At 38.4% G+C, this 24,504-nt stretch overlaps 1 protein-coding gene across 10 annotated transcripts in view; it reads left to right on the forward strand.

The window, feature by feature from the left end:
* Positions 1-24,504, forward strand: part of fnbp1b (formin binding protein 1b) — a 209,427-nt gene that overhangs the window by 15,275 nt on the left and 169,648 nt on the right. For 9 of the 10 annotated variants that reach the window (XM_087998316.1, XM_087998318.1, XM_087998314.1 and 6 more), the window contains exon 2: positions 2,241-2,437. The exons of the other annotated variant lie outside the window; for it this stretch is intronic. In XM_087998316.1, coding sequence (XP_087854442.1) covers positions 2,384-2,437 — 54 coding nt within the window. In that variant the 5' untranslated portion in view covers positions 2,241-2,383. The remainder of the gene's footprint in view (positions 1-2,240; positions 2,438-24,504) is intronic. 10 annotated transcript variants of the gene reach the window in all.

Here is a 24,504-nt window from a genome sequence, read left to right on the forward strand (position 1 = left end):
CTAAAGTGGAATAACCTTTGTTTACTGTGAAGGCAGCTATCTTTGGCTTCTATTCCAATCAAACTTAGTTGCCATAGGTTTGATCAAACTTGCTGGCCACTTGAATAACTTTCAAGCAAAGCTGAGATTCTGTTTTTGTTTCTCCACCGTCATGCTGTCGCTACTTCACTCCCTGTATTGCCTCAAACCCAGTTGCCTTTGCTACCTCCAAACTCAGCTGTTCCAGTGCTTTTCTCGGCAGATTCCCATCCATTATGTGCCATAGATTTCAGATTATCCAAAATTCTGCTATTCATGCCAGCACTAATTTGCAGTCATTTATCATCTTTGGCCTCACTCGGTTGGTTTTTGGTCTCCCATTATTTCCCACTCCAGCCTCTCTCTACTCCTCCAGCAATACAAGACCTCTAGCCTTAGGATCCATCTGGAATTTTGACTGCTCTTCTGTCTTTCATTTGCAGCTGCCTTAAAAGCTTGGATCAAGTTTTTTGTCAACCCATTTAATATTCACTTTTGTGGCCCAATAGTACATATTTAACATCTATTAGTGGCATGCTGTGGGATTTTGTTATCCTGTTTGAAATGCCCTGTATGACTACTGTGTAATTTGTCTATCTCTACTGGTGAGACCCAAGTAGCAGAAGGTATGGTTGTGGGGAAGCAGTGGGTAGGGCAAGCAGTGTGCAAGTCAGACTAACTAGAAAAAGCCTTAAGATTAAAGACCAGTTAATTTTTCTTGTTGGTAAATTTCTGTAATATTGATTGAAATTACTTCTCACTGGCTCTATCTACAAGATTGTTTCCTAATTTCTAAAGGGCTGATAATGCTTTACCAAACTGTAGTAGTTTTTAATGAAGAAACGAGTGGATAAGTAAACAATTCATTAAAAATAGTATTTTGTTAATGAGAATTCGTGAGAAATGAATATCTTGTGTGCTTTGTTTAGAGTCAAAAAGCTTTTGCAGCGTAAAAGCTTTTGTTGCCCTTTGGCCAATCATGTCCACACCAGTCATCAAACATCTATCTATTCTAACTCAGTTATCTAGTGTTTGACACTTGGTCTTTTATGCTACTGCACTTCAAAGTGCTTATCTAAATAGAAATTTAATTTTTGTTTGCTATCAATAATACAATATTTTCATTTTGTAAATTTATAAGAAATGTTTTAAGAACATTTATGAACGGCGTGACAAAATGTGGGAGAATAGAGCCGACTATTGGATGTGTAGAAAGAGAGTTATTTGTGATCCTGTATCTGAATGGCTAGTAGGATTTTAAAAAGCATTTAAAGAGGGTATGTATGTTGTCATCAAGGATTGCATTTTACCAATTTGATACAGTTGAATAGCTTCACTTCTGAAGACTGTTGAAATACAACTTTATTAGTGTAGGTAGACCAAAGCTGCTTAAACTGAATTCAAAATCTCAAATTGCCATAGTTCAATTAGAATTTGTCTTCCCTCAATTTTATCACCTTGAAATTACACTACTGCACTGAGATCTAAGAATTAAGCTCATTGCTGGCCAGTTTTTGATAAAAGGTTTGGAGATGTTGTGATACTTAAGCATACATTGGACAACTTTTCAAACCAGCAGATTAAAACTTGATTCTGCTCAACAAACTAATTTGACAGCAGCATGCGTTTGTGTTTATGGAAAATAAAAATTTTGATTTAACATGCAAATGAGTCAATTGTGGCACACAACCAGGCATTTTTTAAAAATGATGATTCATGCACAGAATTAATAGTTTCCAGAAACAGCCACAAATCCAGGAAGCACCTGTTTTTACGATGGTATAAAGTTGATGAGAAGGACTGAGCTATTCTCCTCTTGCTTCTGTGTCATTTTCCTGTGTGCATATTCTCTTTTAACCAGTGTTACATTTTTCCTTGAGCAGTCATCATTAGCCTTAGTCTGAGAGATTTTAATGATTGATTAATGCTAATTAGTTGCTTTCTGCTAGAGCCTTGTACCCACACAAACTTGTTGCATTCTCCAGCCCAATCTTAGTTGTGACACTTGGGCAGACCGAGAGGTTACACCTTCTAATAATCTAAGGTAGATTTGAATAAAGACATTGTAGGTCAAATAGGTTTTGCTTGCTACAATGCAGATGCTCAATGGGCACATTAGCTTTAGATCTTGGTAATAGTGTAATCCTGGTTGATTTCTGGAACTCTGCAATTCTAAGGCACTTTGTACGACAATCCAGCACCATTTTTGTTTGTATTCATAGAGTCCCCACGAAGTGGAAGCAAACCATTCAGCCCATCAAGTCCTCACAGATCCTCAGAAGAGCATCCCACTTAAGCCCACCTGTTTTTGAACTGTGGGAGGAAACTGGAACAACCAGAGGAAACCCATGCGAACATAGGAAGAATGTACAAACTCCACACATGGTTGCCAGAGGGTGGAAATGAACCCGACAGCCTGGTACTGTGAGGCAGCAGTGCTAACCACTGAGCCACTATGCCACCCCTTGTATTATACATAGAGCATAAGAACTAGGAGCAGGCAATTCAGCCCCTTGAGCCTGCTCTGCCATTTAGTGCAATTGTGGATAATCTCATCTCAACCTCAGTTCTACTTTCCTGTGAGCTCCCTTTAACACCTAAATCCGTTACAAACTAAGAACCTGTCTGTCTGCTCCTTCAATTTACTTAATGTCCTGGTAACCATTGCACTCTTCCATAGATTCATGACTCCTTTAAGAGAGAGAATTTCTCCTCATCTGATTTAAATTTGCAATCCCTTAAAGTAAAGCTATGACCTCTCATTCTAGTTTGTCCCACAAGATGAAGCCTTCTTTCAACACTTACTGTCAATCCCCTTTAGCATCTTACATGCCTCAATTAGATCTCTTCCCATTCTTCTAAATTCCAGAGAGAGAGACCTTTCTCTCAATCTTTCTTCAGAAGACAAACCCCTTACCTCTGAAATCAACCTAGTGAATCTCCTGTGCACTTCCTCCAAAGCAACTATGTCCTTCCTCAAGTAAACGAACCAAAATTGTACGCAGTACTCCAATTGCAGTCTCACCAATGCCTTGTAGTGTTCAACACTTCTCTGCTCTCTTCCTTTAGCAAAAGCTGCCAAAATTCCATTCATCTTCCTTCTTACCTGCTGTACCAATGTACTTTTTATCTGTGATTCATACATCCCGATCTGTCTGCATTGAAGCACTTTGAAGTTTCTCTCAGTTTAGATAATAGATGATCATTCCATTCTTTCAACCAAAATGGATAACCTCACGCTTACTCACGTTAAACTCCATCAATACATTTTTGTCCATTCACATAACCTATCCATATCCATTTGTAAATTTCTTTTTTTATTGCAACCTGTGATATGATTCCTTCTTGTACTGTGCCATAGAAACTAATATACCTTATGTACAAATACAGCTCACAAAGTATAAAAATTTCAACTAACCCGTTAGTGATTACAAAGTTAAAAATCACACAAAACCAGGTTATAGTCCAACAAGTTTAATTGGAATCACACTAGCTTTCGGAGCACCACTCTTTCATCAGGTGAAGGGGTGGTGCTCAAAAAGCTAGAGTGCTTCGAATTAAACCTGTTGGACAATAACATGGTGTTGTGATTTTTAACATTGTACACCCTAGTCCAACACCGGTATCTCCAAACCATTAGGGATTAGTTTTGAAAAAGTCTTGCGACTTCAATAAGAACAGAGATGATGGTAAAAGGGAAGAGGGGAGCATTGTTAATCAAGGGTACTGTTACTGCAGCTGAGATAACATTTGTGGACTCATCCACAAAGGTAGTTTGGGCTGAGGTTAGAAACAGGAAAGGAGAGGTCACCCTGTAGGGAGTTTTCTATAGGCCTCCAAATTGTTCCAGAATGTAGAGGAAAGGATAGCAAAGATGATTCTCTATAGGAGCAAGAGTAACAAGGTAGTTGTTATGTGGGACTTTAACTTCTTCAATGTTGACTGGGAATATAATAGTTAAAGTAGTTTAGATGGGTCAGTTTTTGTTCAATGTGTGCAGAAGGGTTTTCTGACATACTATGTAGATAAGCCAACAAGGGGCATTGCCATATTGGATTTGTTACTGGGGAATGAACCTGACCAGGTGTTAGATTTGGAAGTAGTTTAGTATTTGGCAATAGTGACCATAATTCGCTTATGTTTACAATAGCAATGGGCAGGGATAGGTATATACCGCAGGGAAAGAGGTATAACTAGGGGAAAGGCAATTATGATGCGATTAGACAAAATTTAGGATGCGTTGGATGGGGAAGAAACTGCAAGGGGTGGACACGTTTGAAATGTGGAGCTTCTTCAAAGAACAGCTCCTGATGTCCTTGATAAGTATATGCACCTATCAGGCAGGGAGGTAGTTGTCGAGAGAGGGAGCCATGGTTTACTGAAGAACTTGAAGCTTTTGTCAAGAGGAAGAAGAAGGCTTATGTGAGAATGTGACATGAAGGCTCAGTTAGGGGGCTTGAGAGTTATAAGTTAGCCAGAAAAAATCTAAAGAGAAGGCTAAGAGGAGCCAGGAGGGGGGACATGAAAAGTTGTTGGCAAATAGAATGAAGGAAAACCCTAGGGCCTTCTATAGGTATATCAGGAATAAAAGGACGACTAGAGTAAGATTAGGGCCAATCAAAGACAGTCGTGGAAAGTTGTGTGTGGAATCTGAGGACATAGGAGAAACACTTAATAAATACTTTTCGTCAGTATTCACATCGGAAAAGGGCAGTGTTAGTGAGAATATGGAGATACAGGCTACTAGATTAGATGGGATTTCGGTTGACAAAAAAGGAGGTTTTAGCAATTTCAGAAGATCTGAATATAGTTAAGACCCCTGGGCCATATGGGATTTATCCTCTGATTCTCTGGGAAGCCAGGAAGGAGATTGCAGAGCCTTTAGTTTTGATATATGTCATCATTGTCGACAGGAGTAGTGCCAGAAGACTGGAGAATAGCAAATGTTGTTCACTTGTTTAAGAAGGGGAGTCAGGACAGCCCTGGTAATTATAAGCCAGGGAGCCTGACTTCGCTTGTGGGTAAGGTGTTTGAAAAAATTTAAGAGATAGGATTTATATTCATCTGGAAAGGAATAATTTGATTAGGGATGGTCGACACGGTTGTGTGAAGGGTAGGTCATGCCTAACTAACCTTTATTGAATTCTTTGAGAAGGTGACAAAAACAGATGGATGAAGGTAAAGCAGTTGATGTGGTGTATGTGGACTTCAGGAAGGTATTTGATTAGGTTGCACAAGGTAGGCCAATGCATAAAATGTGGAGTTTCAGGATTGAAGGTGATTTAGCAGAAATTGGCAAGCTGAAAGAAGACAGAGGGTGGTGGTTGATGGGAAATGTTCATCCTGGAGCTCGGTTACCAGTGGTGTGCTGCAAGGATGTTTTGGGGCCGCTGCTGTTTGTCATTTTTACAAATGATCTGGATGTGGGCATAGAAGGTTGGGTTAGTAAATTTGAAAATGACACAAAGGAAGGCAGAGTTGTGGATAGTGCTGGAGGACATTGTGGGTTACAGAGGGACATAGATAAGATGCAGAGCTGGGCTGAGAAGTGGCAAATGGAGTTTAATGTGGGAAAGTGTGAGATGGTTCACTTTGGAAAAATTGCAGGAAAGCAGATTACTGGGCTCGTGGTAAAATTCTTGGCAGTGTAGATGAACAGAGATCTCTCGGTGTGTCCAGGTGTATAAATCCCTGAAAGTTGCCACCCAGGTGGATAAGTTTGTTAAGACATATGGTGTGTTGGTGTTTATTGGTTGAGTTTCAGAGCCATGCGGTCATGCTTCAGCTGTACAAGACACTGGTAAGGCCGCACAGGGAGTATTGCATACAGTTCTGATCACTGCATCATGGGAAGGATGTGGAAGGTTTGGAAAGGGTTCAGAGGAGATTTACTAGCATGTTGCCTGGTATGGAAAGAAGGTCTTAAAAGGAAAAGCTGAGGGAATTTAGGCTGTTTTTGTTGGAGAGAAGAAGGTTGAAGGTGACTTAATCGAGACATGAGAGCCTTTCTCCTCGGATGGTGGAGGCTAACATGAAGGGATGTAGCTTGAAATTGGGGGGTAATAAATTTAGGACAGATATCAGGCGTACTTTCTTTACTCAGAGTAGTAAGGGTGTGGAATGGCCTGCCTGCAATAGTAGTAGACTCGCTGACATTAAGGGCATTTAAATGGGCATTGGACATACATATGGATAATAATGGAATGGTGTAGGTTAGGTGGGCATCAGATTAACTTCTCAGGTCGGAGCAACGTTGAGAGTCGAAGGGCCTGTACTGCACTGTAACTTTCTATGTTCTATGTTTTGTAGTACTGGTATCGTATTATTGTGGAGGCGTTTATTATCATGATTGTTATCAAGAAGCAGCTAAATAAAGTATATAGACGTAAATCATAAGGTCATCAGTTAAAACCTGAGATGACGTTTTTAAATTGGCTCTCTATATTTATGTAGCTAAAAATCTTAACACCAGGTTATAGTCCAACAGGTTTATTTGGAAGTACAAATTTTCACTTCGCTACTCCTTTGTCAGGTAGCTAGTGGGGCAGGATCATTGGACACAGAATTTATATTAAAAGATCAGTCGCATACAACTGATGCGATGTATTGAACAAACCTACATTGCTATTAAGTCTTTCATCCTTTCGAAAGGGTTGCAGGTTTCAATTCATTAATAGGTAAATCCCAGAACTTCTTTCAAGTCACATTCCCAAGATAACTTAAGGTTTCATACGTTAAAAACAGTGGTAGCTCAGCACAGACTTTATCTGAGGTGTCACTTTTTAAAAATAAAACTTTAAGTTATCTCAGTAATGTGACTTGAAAGAAGTTTTGGGATTTACTTCTTAATGAATGGAAACCTGCAACCCATTCTTACTGATTTAAGACTTAACAGCAATCTAGGTTTGTTCAATTCATTGCATCAGTTGTATGACACTTTGATCTTTTGCTATAAATTCTGTGTCTTATGGTCCTGCTCCACTGGCTATCTGACAAAGGAGCAGTGCTCCGAAAGCTTGTACTTCCAAATAGATCTGCTGGACTATAACCTGCTGTTGTGTGATTTTTAACTTTATCCATCTCCGCCAACCCTGACACCTCCACATCATATCTGTTTGTGCAAATATTGTCATTATTTGCAATTATTTTGTTTACTTCTGACTCTGCCTTATTTTTTCTTCACAACGGTACTGCAGGCTGGGATTAACCAAAGTGTTCTATGTCACTGGATTGATGACATCTCCAGTAGCTGATGACTTGTATATATTCACCTTAATTTAGGTGAATTAGCCAAGTTGGGTAGAGTGCCATACAGAATGATGCCAATGGGATGAGTTCAATCCACTATCAGCTAAGCAGATCATGGAGGCCTGTCTTTTCACCATGCCCAATGTGATATACAACTAAACATCCTGTAATAGAGAGAGATTCTTCTGATCCTTTTTTGTGAATAAGAAATACTGGCTGGTTTAGTGAATTTAGAAATGCAGTTGGGAACCATGAATTAACATAACAAATGTATATTCAGTTAATTTAGGAATCTAAATTATTTCAGGAGCTTTTTACAGTGAGCTTTTTACACAATTCCGTGAATTTGAAACAAACAAATCTTGTCCCCATTTGTCTGAATATGAATTTGGGATTTAACCTTGAGATATTTTTAATCAACTTGTTCAGATGTGATATGACGTATTTGGGGAAGGCTGTCCTGAATCTGGACCTTCTGGCCTAGAGTTAAGGGCACTACCACTGTACCACAAGAATTTATGGTTACAAATTGTAACCTGGTCAATGTTTAAGATTCACACGAACGAGCAGCACACTAAAAAGTTACAAATCATTTTCACAGAGGAGTTTTACTATTAACCTCCATTGTTTATGCATGTAATGTCTTTCGTATAATAAACTGTAAAAAAATTTCAGATTGTTTCAAACAAACAAATTACTTAGCTACAGAAAGCGCAGGGTTTTGATGGATGGCTGCTTTTCAGAATAGGTGATGTTTGCAGTGGTATTCCTCAGGGATCTCTCTTGGGATTACAAAATTTGCAGATGATGTCAACTTGGCTACTAATAGTGATGAGTGTAGGCACAGGTTTCAAGGTGACTGAAACAGTGTGATGAATTTGACAGAAGTAATAAATATTGGCCTAGCTAGTGACACCTCCATCCTGTGAATGAATATTGAAATGAATAATGAATATTTCAATCAACTAGTATTTATTTAATAAAATTTTAGGTTTTGCACATAATTGAACAGATTCTTACATTTCAGAACAATAGTTTGTGATCTACATGGTATAATTTTCCTGTCTGTATAACAGTATATTCTCTAATTAATGTGAGTAATGCTGAGAGTATTTGCTAGTTGGTGTAAATGAATGCAAATGGTGATTTCATGTGCACTGTGAACATAATTATTGCAATTTTAGTTTAGGTTTCACTGGGTAGCAATCAGAATCATGAATCATGGCTCCCTTGAAAAAGGGAAGCAAAAGCTTACTGAAGTGCGACAGTTGTTGACCTGTCTGCAATTAGCTAATTTAGTGTAAACTGGGTATTCAACCTGGGAAGTCTAAAGGGAAGAAAGAGTACCAAACTGCACATGGAATGTTGGAAATTTATTCAAATTCTTAGAACTCCAAGCAAATTTGTCATTTTAAAAAAAGGTTTTCCCTGTGTGCGGAATATTTTGAAGCATGTCTTAAGCACATAATGGCTAAGTTGCAAAGCCTTTGCACGTGTAGAGTCAAATGATATTATTACTGAATTTGAGGATGCATCATCTTACTTTAGTGTTGAATATTTTTGAAATCACAGCTAAAACTTTAAGGTTTAAGGTGATTTGAATTTTTTTTTGATTCTGTGCTTTGCTTTCACTTTCATTAAAAGTGGCAAAATGCAAATTAATTTCCTCTCATTCTGGGGACAGTGGATCACTTCCCTATTTACTGTTTATATTGATGGGCTGTTTGTCAAATAGATCTTTATCGTTGAAGAAATATATTCTCTCACATGGATCAAGGAAAATCAGATTCTACATTCCATACCAAGTTGGTCAGGGTAAGCAGAATACTACTGTGCTGATGTCCTATGTAAAAGTTTGTGTAAAAGCAGATGTTGATCAGCATCTGCATTAACTTGGATAAAATATTTCTGTTATTTGTTTTTAATAGTTCCCACTGTTTCTGTCATTTCTTCAAGGATGTCTCAATGGAATATTAAATCCTTAACTGTATAATGGGTTGCATTTTAGTGCTTGGAAATGATGCATTATGGAGTATCACAGTATATGTTTGGTTACATGCACTGAACCATGTTATTTGAAGCACCATGTAGTAGCTTCTCACATCATTGCACAGTTGATGGGTTATTCAGGAATGTTTTCACGAAATTAAAGTCAAACATCAAATGAAGAATACAAAAGAAGAGTTTTTTGTTCTCACTCCATTTCTATGATGATCTTGCATTGGAGCAAATTGGGCTGAAATACATGGGAGTTCGAGTGTGATCAGTGTGGTTTTGTTTGTGCCAATAAGTAATGCAACTGAAATAAAACCGTCATTGCAACTTGCAGACAAAATGCATCAGTAATTGAAGTTGTGTTTTTGTATATACTTAGATGACATGTCTGGTAAACCTCAGCAATAAATATGTTTTTTTGTAGTTGTCTTTAAATGCCAACACAGACACAGCTATTAAAATGATGGTTTTAAAGAATGTACTTCGGAAATGTGCCCTCAAGTCTGTGGCTACAGAAGATCTAATTAGATGTTCCTGTTTCTTACTAAGTTCAGTATTTTTGCAAATGAAATCCAGTTTTGTATCATTCATCTTCAGAAAATTCAAATTTCAGCACTCTGCTATAAAGCATAACTTGATAATCATTGAATAATATATATCCTTGCCAGACCAGCTGTCAAATTGAACAGTTCTGAATTCAAGAAAACAATGGTCCAGTATTTCCATAATTCTGAGGATGGATCAGATCTCTTTAATCTGACACAATATAAATAGGAATATCCTACATTATATTTCTCACCTCAGGCTTTGAATTAGTTTGAGCATTCTTGGAATATAGAGGAGGAATGGCAGTCACTGTTTCCTAGTATCTATTGTGTTCCCACAGTGTCTTCACGGAGAGAAATTGTCTGTCACAAGAAGATTGCAGGCTCTCACACAAACTATATTCTAGAATTACCAAATTTTACAATGGAGGATTATAATAAAAATAATACTTTTCTAAAAAGAGGAGCAATTTTGAAAGATAATGTATTTGAGTTAATTTCTATTAAATTCAGGATTTTGATTTACAATCAAATTTGTTTTTAAATTGGATTGGTATTTTCTGAAACTCTGCCTTGTGAGTTATGATATACAGATGTTTTTTGCTAATACATGAGCTGGTGTTTTAGATTAATGAGTGCTCATTAGTGAAAGTGCAGCATGAGTGTTTTCTCTAGCAGGGAATCCACTGATGTGAGAGAATTGTCTCTGTAGCACTACATATTAGATGTAACTTGGAGAAAGAAATCCGGTATATTTTCTGAAAATGTCAGTGAACTTTTTCTGTGAACTGGGTTGTGAAAAAACGCATTGAAGCAGAAGTGTAGATTTATAGTATGGGAACACAGAAGTGAAATAATTAGTGTTTGATATTTGATGTGTTGGTTCTGAATCATCAGAAAAGGAAATGAAAACCAAGTAGTCAAAATATTAATATTTGAGGTATACCAATTGGCTTAACTAGGAATTAATGTTTCAATTTTTAAAACCGACATTTTCTGAACTACCATTAGTTCTGAGGAAGGTTCACTGGACCCGAAATGTTAACTCTGATTTCTCTTTGAAGATGCTGCCAGAACTGTTGAGCTTTTCCAGCTATTTCTGTTATTGTTTCTGATTTACAGCATTCACAGTTCTTTTGGTTTTTTGGCTTAAATAGGAGTTAGACTAAAATTAATGGATATTTAAATTTGGAAAATCCTGGTTCAGTCCAAGTTCTATTAATGTTTGAGTAGAATCATTTATTTCATTTTTCTACTGAAATGAATAGAAACATATTCATTGTTTTGGTTTCTTTACCAAAGGAAATGCAATAGTTACAGTGAAGGTTTAGCAAACTGATTTCGCATAGTAGTTTTGTTGTATGAGAAGCAATTGAATTAACTGGACCCTGTATTCACTGGATTTTCATAGAATGAGAAGGACATTTATTGAAACATGTAGAATTCTGGCAGGGTTGGACAGTCTAGATACAGAAATCATGTTTCCCTGATCTAGGACAAGGGGTCACCAACTGAGGATATGGGTTAGGCCATGTTGGATTGAGAAGATTGAAGTTAAGTCACTGAATATATTTCAGCCTCTATAAATATTTTTCTTAATGTCAAGGGGTATGGAGAGAGAATAGGAGTATGGCATTGAGCTAGAGGATCAACCGTGATCATGTTGAATGGCAGAGCAGGCTCAGTTGGCTAAATGGCCTCCTTAGCTTTTTTTTAATGTTACTTGCCTTATCCTTGGATTTACATCAATTTTCTAGACTGCTTTCACCCACTATCACAATATGGAAAACTAAGAAAGCACAGAGCATCATTGCTGATCAGGAAATATCTATTTTTAAATGTCTCTTAATATACAAATGCTTTTGTGCATGCATGAGGTCTTATCGAGTTTGTTAATTCTTACCTTATGTCTTTATTTTATAGTTTTAGAAAAATCTGTCAAAGCGCTGAAATCCTGAAAGCAGGTCCTTGTAAGTGAGTGCCTCTCCAGCACTTACAAATACAGGGCATGAAGCCTGTCTCCAGAGTACAATATTCAGGATCATCTTCTGTACTTTATCTGGAGGAAAAATGATCAAACATATGTGTAAAATTGTAAGTAAGATGTTAACTAAGCCTTACTTAACTTTATTATTGTGACCTAAGTTTTAATCAAAACTGTCCTGAAAACAAGTTCCAGGATTTAGTTCACTTTGGCTGCATTGACCAGATGCTCAGCTTGAAGAGAGCTTGACCATTTCCAGATTTTTCCCTGTTGTTGTCCAAAGATTTAATCTAGGATTTGCAATTACAAAAGTTGAACCACACATTTATCAAAATTGCAAAATTTTTGCTTGTCTAAGATTTATTTTTTACAATCTAATCAAAACCAGGTACAATCTATTTCCATTTTTTAAGATCCTAATTCTACTGTATCATCTGCATAAACTCCGCATCATCTGTGAATTTACTATCTATGTCCTGCTCCTGATTATTAGTAATCAGGAGTACACCCAGTGTCGAACCGTGGAACACCCCACAAGTAATCACACATCAACAATCAGCATTTATTGCCTCTTTGCACAATTTGACCCTCTTGTTCTGGCCCTCTGAGCACTCTTTTGTGGCACTTTATCCAAAGCCGCCTTGAATTACAACTAGATTATTCCTTAATCTTGTTTAACTACTACTATAGTGACTTCAAAGAACTGCCTCAGATTTGTTGAACTTAACTTCTGTATTCTGAATTTGAATTGACCGTCATCTGTCAAACTCTTAATGTTCACAATGGTGGCTAAGCCCATTGCATATAATGTTTACTTTAGTTTTTCCACCCAAAAAGAATAAATTTAACAATCCATATACCCTGGTTGTAATTTAAGTATTTTAAAATGAAGTACAATGTACACTTTCCATCATTGTACACCACGTCTGCTTTTAGTAGATCGTTGCAAAAATACACTGGACCATCATCTTAATCTCAGCCTTTAGTTATCAGCAATCTTTTAGTGTATAGCATAAATTGAATCTGTTGTTAATGCTTTTGCCTGTGAGTAGCTTCCACCATTCTATGTGCCCTATCTGAGTTTAGCTGTACTTAACAAACAAAAGGGACAGACTTGTCTCACTTTTAAAAACACAAATACTGAGTGACACTAGCCCTGTATTACAGGCCAGCCAACAGAGGGAAATGGATCCACAGGTGCATAATCAAACAAAATCAAATTGTGAAGGAAAAGTCATGGTGGTAGAAAATTTCAATCACTCGCTTATCAAATGCACAAACCAAGGACAAATACAGTAGATTTGAGCATCCGTGCTCCTCTTACGCACAATAAGCTTGGGCTATGTGCAAATTTGCCCCCAAAACATGAGATCTCACCTGCATTACTGCCTGGTGAACCACAGTGCATTGCTGCCAGTAGCTACTTTCCTTCTCCTTTAATTGTAGAAGACTTTTTTTTATTGAGAGTTTTTAGGAATATGGAAGTTTGCTGATCCCCATGGTAACATAAGATGCATTTACATTGTATCTAGGTAAAAATGCTCAAGTAGGAGCAAAAGTAGATTATTGCCCATTGAACCTGCTTTGCCATTTAATGTTATGGATGGTCTTGGGCTTCAATTCCCCATTTTTGCCTGCTCTTTATATTCCTTGATTCCCTGACACACCAAAAATTTATCTATCCCAGTCTAAAATTTATTCAATAATGGAGCAACCACAACCCTAATGGAAAGAGATTCCATTGCTTCATAAGCCTTTCAGCGAAATAGTTTCTTTTCATTTCTCTTATCCAAAGACTGTTTCCCTTTGTCTGGAGAGGCAATTGAAAACAATCTCCAGATTCTCTCTCCAAGTCTGTGTCTACCCAATCAAGTCCTTTCAGAATCTTGTATATCTTACCTCTTGTTCTTGAGATTGCCTTTCATTCTTCGAAACTCCAAAGTGTAGGCCCAGTTTATTTTGTTACTCATCATAGGGCAATCCTTGCATCCCAGGGATCAAATTAATGATTCTTCACTGTCCTGCCTTCAATACAAGTATACCCTTTTGTAACTGTAGAGACCAAGACTCCCCTCAGTACTCCAGGTGTGTATCCACTAAAACCCTACACCATATTAACAAGATCTCTTTATGGCTATACTCCAATTCTTTTATAATTAAGACCATTATAATATTTTGCCTTCCTAATTGCTTGCTACAGCTGCATGCTAACTTTCTAGTTCCTTGTATAAGCAATCAACATTTCTTTGAATGTCACATTTACAAGTTTCCCATCTTTTTGAAACATTCAGCTTTTCTATTCTTGTGACTGAAGCAAATTTTATCCCTGTCCAATTTAAAGGGAAGTTGAGAGCAGGTCTGGAGTCACATGTAGACCAGGTGAGAATGGGAGATTTCCTTCCCTCAAGACCGTTGATGAACCAGATGGGTTTTTCCGAAGATCGATGATGGTTTCATGGTTATTAGTAGATTCTTAATTCCAGGTTTTTAAAATTGAATTCAAATTCCACCATCTACCATCGCAGAATTCAAACCTTGGTCCCCAGAATGTTAGCTGAGTTTCTGGATTAATAGTTTAGACATAATTACTAATGGACTGACACAGTCCCCCCCCCCCCCCCAAAAAAAAGGCGATCAATCAGTCCTGTATTGATCTTCCTGACGTCACCCTGAGCTTTGCACTTCCCTACAATGTGCTTCATTAGCTATCTAATTTACCACTCTGCACCTACCCATTATCTCTTCGTATCCTCATTGTGTCCATCCCACAGCTTATTTTTCCATCTTGCTTTTTATCATCGGCAAACCTAGACAATGTTTTCTGCCTCTTCATTCACATCATGAAAATAGAAATAGCTGAGGCAGCAGCATCCATTATGGCTGCAGCTGTCTCTTGCAGAAGCCTAGGGCATAGATTATGAGGTCCAAATTTACCAGAGTAGTACAGATTAATTGGAGAGAGCACATCAGGCTGTTTCAATTTGATACAGATCAATTATAAACCCAGTGTAACTGCATGTATTCCTCAAAGTATGTAGGAAACTATTTGGACAATTTGCACACCATTTATAAATACATCTACGATTTCATCAACGACTTTCATTCCATTATAAGGTCAGAAGTGGACTTCATGAGATTCAGTACTCTTAGCAACTGCTCATGTTAAAGCAGTCATGTCCAAATGAATCAAGATGTAGAGAGTATCCATGTTTGACAAGCAGGAGGCTGGAAGAACATAACCACCTCCTGATGCTGCTAGGCTTGCTAAGGCAATGTTTCTCCAGCCCTGAAGAAGGGTTACACCCAAAATGTCAATTTCTCCACCTCCTGATGCCACCCGGCTTGCTGTGTTCTTCCAGTTTCCTGTCTATCTACTTTGGATTCCAGCATCTGCATCTTTTTGTCAGTATCCATGTTTGGGCAGCTAAGTGGCAAGTAACTTGGGCCACACAATGACCATAATTATTTGAGATATATATTATTTACTTGGATGAGGAAGTGAAGGTCTTATTGTCAAGTTTACAAATGACACAAGAATAAGAGGGAAGGCAATTAGTGAGGAATACACAAGGAATATGGGCACAAATTTGGCAGCTGAAACATAATGTGGAAAAGCATGAAGTTTTGCATTTTGGCAGGAAGAATAGAGGAACTGAATATTACTTAAATTGAGAAAGACTGCAGAAAGCACCAAGGGATTTGGGAGTCCTTCTCCATAAATCAGAAAAAGGTAATATCCAGGTTCAGCAGGTAAGAGGGAAGGCAAATGGAATGTTGACCTTTTATTTCAATGGGATTGAAGTATAAACTAGAGCAGATTTGCTTATTCCATACAAGGCAGTGGTTTGAACGCAGCTGGGTTTTGGGGCCTCTTTATCAAAGGAAACATACACTGCACTGGAGGCAGTCCAGAGAAAATTCATTAGGCTGACACCTGGTATGGAGGAGAGATTCAATAGGTTGGGCCTGTACTACTTAGAATACAGAAGAGGGGATCCGTATTGAAATGAAGATGCTTGGGGGAGTTGACAGGGAGATGCAGAGAGGTTTGTTTTCCCCTTGGCATCTGTGGAATTCTTTGCCACAGAGGGCTATTGAGACTGGGTCATTAAAATTTCTTCCAATGCAGCCTTGAATCAGAATAGAATAGAACAGCAATTTATTATCATCTGTATTTTTTCAAAAAAATTAGTAAGTTTTATGTCACCATAACAAGGTGCCTAAGTTAATGATAGAAGTTATAAGTAAAAAGAAAGAAAAAGTAAAAGTTCATTTCTGTTCAATGAATAGCTCCTAGGTTTGGGGTATGCTGGAAAACTGGACCAGAATCACCATGCAGGGCCAGTCCAAGATAGCCACACCACACCGAGACAAGGCTTCCATGCCATGCCTACACCTCCAGGCTGGGTTTTGGGAAAACCCGGAAGATCCCTTCGAAGCAAGGACAAGATCTCCACGCTGGGACTGAATCTTCATGCCAGGCTGCTGAAGAATACCCAGAAGCTGCCGAAAAAGACCTCCACAATGAGACAAGACTTCTGTGCCAGGACAGCCACCCCACTACAGGCCAAAGCCACCACATTGGGAGACGGCCCCGCCACGCTTCTATCACCGTTCCAGGCCATTGTAAGCCACTTTGTGGGACTGGGATGGGAGAAGACAACTTCCCCTAAAGTCATTAAAGGAAAGTAAGGTACCATAATAAATGGAAACATTAAAAAAAGGATATGATGAAAAGGCAGGAAAGTGGATTTGAGGATTATCAGATCAGCCATGATTTTGTTGAAGGGCAGAGCATTTTCAAAGGGCTAAATGACTTAATCTGGTTTTATGGCCATATGATCTCCTGCAAAAAAGAAACAAACTACCGGTCCTTAACTTTCAATGGCATAACTATGAACGAATACTCACTATCAAAATTCTGCGGTGTTACGAATGACCAGAAACTGAACTGGATTAATCGTACCGATATAGTGGCTTCGAGAGCAGCTCAGAGGCCAGGAATCCTTCAGACGAATTCACCACCTGATTCCTAAAGCCTTTCCACCATTTTCAAGGCACAATCAGCAGTGTAATGGAATATTCCCCATTTTCCTAGATTAGAGTAGCTCCAACAATACTCAAAAGGTTTGACACCATCCAGGACAGAATTTCTAATCAATCTGTCCTGAGACATTATTATACACCTCTGGAACAAGTGGGACGAACCCAGGTATCTTGGCCCAGTGCTAGGAGCATCACCACTGGATCTCAAGAGCCCCACATCTTCGAGGACAGGTACCACATACACAAACACCACGAATGAAGTGTGTGCTGGCTATAATTTGCATTGCAGAAATTAATCTGGGCTCCTTAAACTGCACCTTTCAAACTCATGACCATTACCACCCGGAAGATCAAGGGCAGAAAATACTCATGGAACGCCACCACCTGCAGCTTTCTTTCCAAGCCACTCACCATTCTGACTTGGAAACTGCCATTCCTTCAATATCACTGGGTCAAAATCAGGGAACTCCATCCATAATTGCATTCTGGGAGTAGTACACCAAATGTATTGCTGAGGTTTAAGAAGATAACTAAGGATGGGCAATAAATGCTGGCCCTCCGTGTCATCCATATCCAGTAAATGAATTAAACAAATTTGTCCGTACTTAAAACAACTAGTGAGCAGCTTTTCTCTTCATTCATTTCTTGCTCAAATGTGAAATATTATTCCATACATATGTATCCAGGCACACATTTGTCTCCTAAACTGGACAGTTTTCATGTTTGCCAGAAACCAAATGCTGTAAACAATCTTCATCTGCCTGGCTGGTACCCAAAATATACACTGATTCTTCTACCATATTTGAAGATGGTTCTGTTCTACTTGGATAACAGTTTGCTTAAGAGTTCAGTCATATGAATGCATCGTATAATTTGTATGATGCAATCCATTTTTTTGTAATGAGCTGGCTAAATTTGGCTATGTACCATTTCTAAAAATGGAGTTAATACTATCTTACTGAGTTTTCTGTATTATAATTTTAAACTCTTAGTTAGAAGCACTAATGCACAACTGAATCATTGGATAATAACACAGAATAGTGGCAGCAAAGAAGGATGCCATTCAATCCTTCTGTATTCTTACAGGCTGCCTTGCAAGAGCAATTCAATGAGTCTTACTCACGAGTCCTTTTTGCGTACCTCTGCAACTTTTTTCCTGCTTAGATAATTATCAAATTTCCTTGTCCTGTCTACAATGTCTAAATCTCTTTGATTTTGGAAACCTCTAGCAAATATTCTTTCAATCTTTTCTGATAAAAACAGTCCCAGCTTCTCCGGTCTGTCCATGTAACTGAAATTTCTTATTCTCAGAATGGTATTTGTGAATATTTTCTGAACCCACTCTAAAACCTTAAAATCCTTTTGGAAGTATAGTTCCCAGAATTGGACACACTACTCCAGTTAAGGTTGAATGGGTCTTCTGTGAACACTTAAAGATATGGAATACAAAAGGAAATTACATTATTTGTAAAAGCCCAAGATTCAGAAAACCTTACGAATCACTTTCTCAACTTGCATTGCCACTTTCAATGATTTGTATATATGGACTGCTATGTTTTTCTGAACTTCCGTTCCTTTTAGATTTGTGTCTTTTAGACTTGTGCCTTTTAGTTTCTACTGCCTGTCTTCAACTTCCTACCAAATTGTATTTCTTTATACTTTTCTGCATTAAAGTCCATCTGACACATGTTCACTCATTTCATCAGCCTGTCTGTGAACTATTGAAGTTTGTGATCGTCATCATGGTTGGCAAAACTTCTAATTTCTGTGTCGTCATTAGGATTTGAAATTGTCATGTTTATCAGAGTCGAGGTCATGATATGTATATTAAGAAAAGCAGTAGTCTTCATATCAACCCTGGAGACACAACTGCGTACCATCCTCGTGTTCAAAAAAACATTCACATCTACCCTTCTGTGTTACCTCTTTCCTCTTTATACTAAGTGCCTTGACTTTACTGTCAAATCTTTTCAAAGTCCATGCGGGTCAGGCAGCATCCATGGAGAGAGAGCAAGCTCATGTTTTGAGTCGAGACGACTCTTCGTCAGAGCTCAAGACTCGAAATGTTTGTTGTCTGTCTATGGATGCTGCCTAACCTGCTGTGACCTCAAGCATTTTTGTACATCTGTGTATGGAGGGGGAGTTTTATAAGGGAGTTCGAGTTTTACTGGGACCTGATACACCTGCATTGAATAGTATTGCAGAAGAGAGGCACGAAGTGTAGGATTCCAACAGTGCTGCAGAATCATTTATACATGGTTGTTTCGTTTGCACACTAGTTCCTCTGCTGTGAGTGAAGGAGTTGAATCTTGAATACTTCTCAGACAAATCTTTAAATGGCACACTGCTATATTACATCTCCAGCATTTTCCATTTTCAGTACAGATTCCAGCATCTGCAATCATTTTCTCTGATTTTAAAAAATGCGTGCCTTGAGCAGAGGGAGGGACAGGATTTCAAAGTCAATGGTCCCTGTCCATTCAGATTTTTTTGCTTGTAAGTACAGGCTGCTCTAGATACCACCACCTACTTACAAGAGGCAGAGTGTGACTGGTTCACATGTAATAACTGTTTCTCATACAATATTGTTTGTAATTTCATGTATTCAAGGCTGGTTCATCTAATCTCTGTTGCTTCAGTTCTTTTCTGTCCTTTTGTGACTGGAGCTGTTAATTATACATTTCATTAAATATTTCTTTACCTGGTACTTTCTTATCTCATAACAAGGTAGTACACTGGCACATCCATGAGCTCCCAAGACACAATCTGGTAGACTACATATCTGTCCAAATTCCATGGAAATGAGGTAGCATGTGAATTATTTTAATTTGAAAAGGTTGGAGAGGAAATTTTCCATAATAATTGGCTGTTATTTTAGGAACAAAATTCTAATTGGCAAAGGAGATCTTTTATTATACATTCTGTTTGTTGTTTTAACACAGACTATTGATAGTGATTTCCAGATGTGTAATACTGTTGGAATTCTTTATTTAGAGGATTTTGAAATTAATTGTAAAAGTAATCTAGAAGAAAAATAATTTTTATATTACATACATTAAAAACAGAAGATGTTGTAAATCCTGACCAACCAGGCAGCATCTATGCAGAGAAATTGTTAATGTTTCAGATCTGAAGTTGATACTTCCACAAAAGTAATTTTGCAAGGTTTTGCTTTGGCGGGTCGGTGTGGACTTGTTGGGCCGAAGGGCCTGTTTCCACACTCTAATGTAATGTAATCTAATCTAATCTAATCTAATAAAGATACAATTACAACATTTAAAAGACATTTGGACAAGTACATGAATAGGAACGTTTTAGAGGGATGTGGGATAGTTTAGTTTGGAACAGGGTAAGCATGGGCAAGTTGGACTGAAGGGTCTGTTCCCATGCCCCATGGCTTGACTATGTCAATATGATTAAGATTGATCTGCCAGGTTCTGTTCTCCAAAAAACTTGATGTTCTTAGGACTGTAAGAAATAGGTACAGGTTTTAGACCCTCGAGTCAGTTTCACATTTAGTAGAATCATGGCTGATCTGACATTTCTTGTCCTCTCCTCATAACACTTGATTCCCATACTGATTAAGAACCTATATATCTCAGCCTTAAATGTACTCAAGTACTCTACCCCCACACCTCTCTGTGGCCAGAAGTTCAAAAGACTCAGTAGAAGTTTCTCCTCATTTCTTGGCACCCCTTTATTCTGAGGAGAAAGTGAGGACTGCAAATGTTGGAGATCAGAATTGAAAAGTGTGACGCTGGAAAAGCATGGCATGTCAGGCAGCATTCGAGGAGCAGGAGAATCGACGTTTCGGGCATAAGCCCTTCATCAGGAATGTGGGGCAGGAGGCTAAGAGATAAATAGGAAGGGGTTGGGGTGGGGGTGGGGATGGGGATGGGAAGAGGGTAGCTTGGAAGGTTAAAGGTAGATGCAGGTGCACCCCTTCTATTTATCTCTCAGCCCCAGGCCCTCAAATGCTGCCTGACCTGCTATACTTTTCCAGCATCACACTTTTCAACCCCTTTTATTCTGACACTATGTCCTCTGGTCCTAGACTGTTCTACAAGTGGAAACATCTCAGCTGTTACTCTGTTAAGCCCCTTTAAAATCAATGTTTAAATTAGATGACCTTATTCTTCTAAACTTGAGTAGAGTAGAAAACTGTGTCTGTACCTTAACTTGTATCAGAAGTTTTGTGCAACCTTTCTACAGCTACACTCACTGGTTTATATTGGTTCCTAGTTAACTAATGTTTCAATTTTAAAATTCTCATCCTTGTTTGCATATCTCTCCCTTCCTTATCTCTGCATAGTTGTTTCCTCCAGCCTTACAACTCCCTAAGATATCCGTGGTCTTCCAATTCTGGCCTCTTGAGTATTCTTGGTTTAAAATCACTCCACTAGAGAGGGTAGTAAATCATTTGTTTTGACCCTCCATTGTCATTTCTTTATTCTTGATCACTAGTTGTTTGTATTACAAAGCAACTCTAAGCAATGTCTGCTAAAGTCATTTTCAAAGATGAATTTTTGTTGGCTGCCTAAGAAGTTCAGGATTTCTTGACTGTTTATATGTTACAAAACATTTTTTTCTAATTTTCTGCCATCAGTGGTCATGGAAAGACTGTCAATAGCCTGAAATCCATAACAAAATGTATACATTTTCCAAATTCTTAGTGCAGCTCAATCTGCATTGTATTAATGTTTAATTAATTTTCCAAGATATTTAAGGCCTCACCATAGAAGGCAGGTGGTGTAATATCTGACATAACAATGGAGGGTGTGAAGAAAAATCCTGAAGAGAAAAATCGATATTCTCTTCTATATTTTCTAAGTAGATTGTCTATATTGTCTAAATTATGTTTGTCTAAATTATATTTTTTTTAAAAAAAGTCATCAACCTTGCTGAATTTCTAAAATGGCTGAGGCTGATCACATGAATTTCCAGAAACTTCTGAACTCCCTGCAGTTTAGACAGTCCAGCTAAAGCAGATACAAGGAGCATGGGAGAGCTGTCTTCTTCCAACCTCTCTGGACAAACGAAAACCTCAAAACCCATGGTGTGAATGTGGGTGCAAATGCGTTTACAATTAGCTCATCACTTTGCAATAGAAAGTCTGATGAGGACGTAAGGGTACACTGTTAGCTTAATGGCTTTGAACATAGAGCAGTACAGCACATGAACAGGCACTTCAGCCAATCATGTCTGTGTAGACCATGAGACCATTCCAAACTGATCCCACCTGCCTGCAGGTAGTCCATGTCCTGCTATTCCCTGCCTGTTCAGATGTCTGTATAAACACCTCATAAATGTTGCTATAGTATCTGCTTCACATTAGCATGCTGAGATGGCATTAGTCCCTGGAATGTCTGGCTTTGTCACATTACTGAAATCAGAGCTTATTTAATTATGCAATTCTGGAATTCTATGCCCATTGCTGTTTGACTTCCAGAGGGGGAGACAAGGAGTCCATCTTCAGATGGAAATCTGCCTCAGACTCTCCACCTGTTTTCGTTGAAAAGAAGCCAACACTTTGCCTGCAAAAAGAAAAGCTACTGGGCCCACCTCACCAAGGAAGCTATTATCAAAAATTGAAATTCACATGAATTGATTTTAATACCCTGGATTTGTCAAAACTTGTAATTTACAACGCAGAATAAAACAAAAAAAGTGTGGATGGTGGAAATTAAAATCAAAAGCGGAAATTGCTGAACTAACTCAGCAGGTCCGGCAGCATTTGTGCAGAGAAAGCAGAGTGAACATTTTGGCTCCAGTAATCCCCCTCGTTCTGTTTTCCTTAATTTCTTGAGCATTGGTGTGCGTGAATGGAGTAGTGAAGCATTTTCCATGCAATTTGAATGTTTTGTTGATAAACCCAATATTTGATTTCATGTTAACGAAGTTTGCTGTAACTGTAGATTTTAAAATTGGAATTTGAAAACCAGGCTTTGAGGATCTGTTAAACAGAACAAAAATAAAGAACTGTGGATGCTGAAAATCAGAAACAAAAACAGAAATTGCTGGGGAAGATTAGCAATTCTGGCAGCATCCATGGAGAGAAAGCAAAGTTAACATTCGGCTCCAGTGACCCTTCTTCGGAAATTATTATAGCCAAGATAAGGCTATATATCAACTTGGAGAAATTTAAAACCTAATTTGTGGAGGAGTTGTAGATTAATGCAATGATAACACTGACCTTTGAATCAAAAGGTTGGGGAAATCTGGTAATACAGTGAATAATCTAAATATTTGAATCTAATACTCTAAGTGCTGCATTGATGAAGGTGCTATCTCTTGTAAAGTTTTATCTTTGGGAACAGTTTTAATGGAAGGGTTTTCTCATTGACTTACAACTTTTCTGAGGCTCTTTAGTATGCTTGAAGTTAAACGATTAGGCTACAGTTCAGCAATCCAACTCTGATGTGAACAGTGCTGGCAAAGTTGCACTTATTGTCCAACCCAAGTTATTAGAGGAAAATGGTAGTGGGTATTGCCCTTAAACAAAAACAGCCGAAATAGTGATGGGCTCACAATCAGAATAGAGAAGATACTGTGAAATATGGACCCAGTAATGATGAAAGAGTGGTAACATACAGAATCACAGAATGCTGGAACTGATTAAAAGTTATTTAGGGTGCAGCTTGAGTATTAAATACAGTCTGAATGGAGGGATGTGACAGCACTGAAGAGGCTGTAGCAGAGATTTACCAGGATGTTGCTTGAGCTGGAGAGTTTCAGTTTGGAAAAGAGTTTGGACAGTCTGGGGCTTTTCTTTATAGCAAAGGATATTTGGAGGGTGCACAATTAGGATATATAAAATTGAGGGAATAGGTAGTATAGACAGAAAGAAACTTTCATCTTATAGGAGGAATCTGAGACAAGGGCGTACAGGCTTAAGCTAAGGAGCAGAGATTTTGATGACTTGTAAAGAAAACGTTTTTGCCCAGAGGGTGTTAGCAATCTGGAACTCATCGTAAGGGCGGTAGAAGCAGAAACCCACAACATTTAAGAAGTATTTAGATGTATTGCTTGCAATGCCAAGGCACAAGGGTGCAGGCCAAGTACTGTATGATGGGATTCGAATAGGTGTGGAGTCATAGAAATATACGGCGTGGAAACAGACCCTTCTCCCACTTGTCCATGCTGCCCAGATATCCTAAGTAAACTTAGTCCCATTTGCCAGTGTTTGGCCAATATCCCTCTAACTCCTTCCTATTCATATACAGGTGCCTTTTAACTGTTGTATTTGTACCAGCCTCCATTTCCTCTGGCAGCCCATTCTATACACGCACTGCTCTGTGTAAAACAGTTGCACTTCATATCCTTTTTAAATCTTTCCCGTCTCACCTTAAACCTATGCCTTCTAGTTTTGGACATGCCCATCCCGAGAAAAAGACTTTGTCTATTCACCCCCCCCCTCATTATTTCATAAACCTCTGTGTAAGGTCACATCTCAGCCTCTGAAGCTGTAGTGAAAATAACCCCAGTCTATTCAGCCTCTCCTTAGCTCAAACCCTCCAACCCTGCCAACATCCTTGTAAATCTTTTCTGAATCCTTTCAAGTTTCACAACTTCCTTCCTACAGCAGGGAGACCAAAATTGCAGTATTCCAATAGTGGCCTAACCAATGGCCTGTACAGCTGCAACATGACTTCCCAATATGACATCTGT

The sequence above is a fragment of the Chiloscyllium plagiosum genome, unplaced genomic scaffold (assembly GCF_037043375.1).
Source record: "Chiloscyllium plagiosum isolate Xiang-an unplaced genomic scaffold, Cpla_swu_hap1 HiC_scaffold_21, whole genome shotgun sequence".
In the NCBI taxonomy this organism is placed as follows: domain Eukaryota; kingdom Metazoa; phylum Chordata; class Chondrichthyes; order Orectolobiformes; family Hemiscylliidae; genus Chiloscyllium; species Chiloscyllium plagiosum.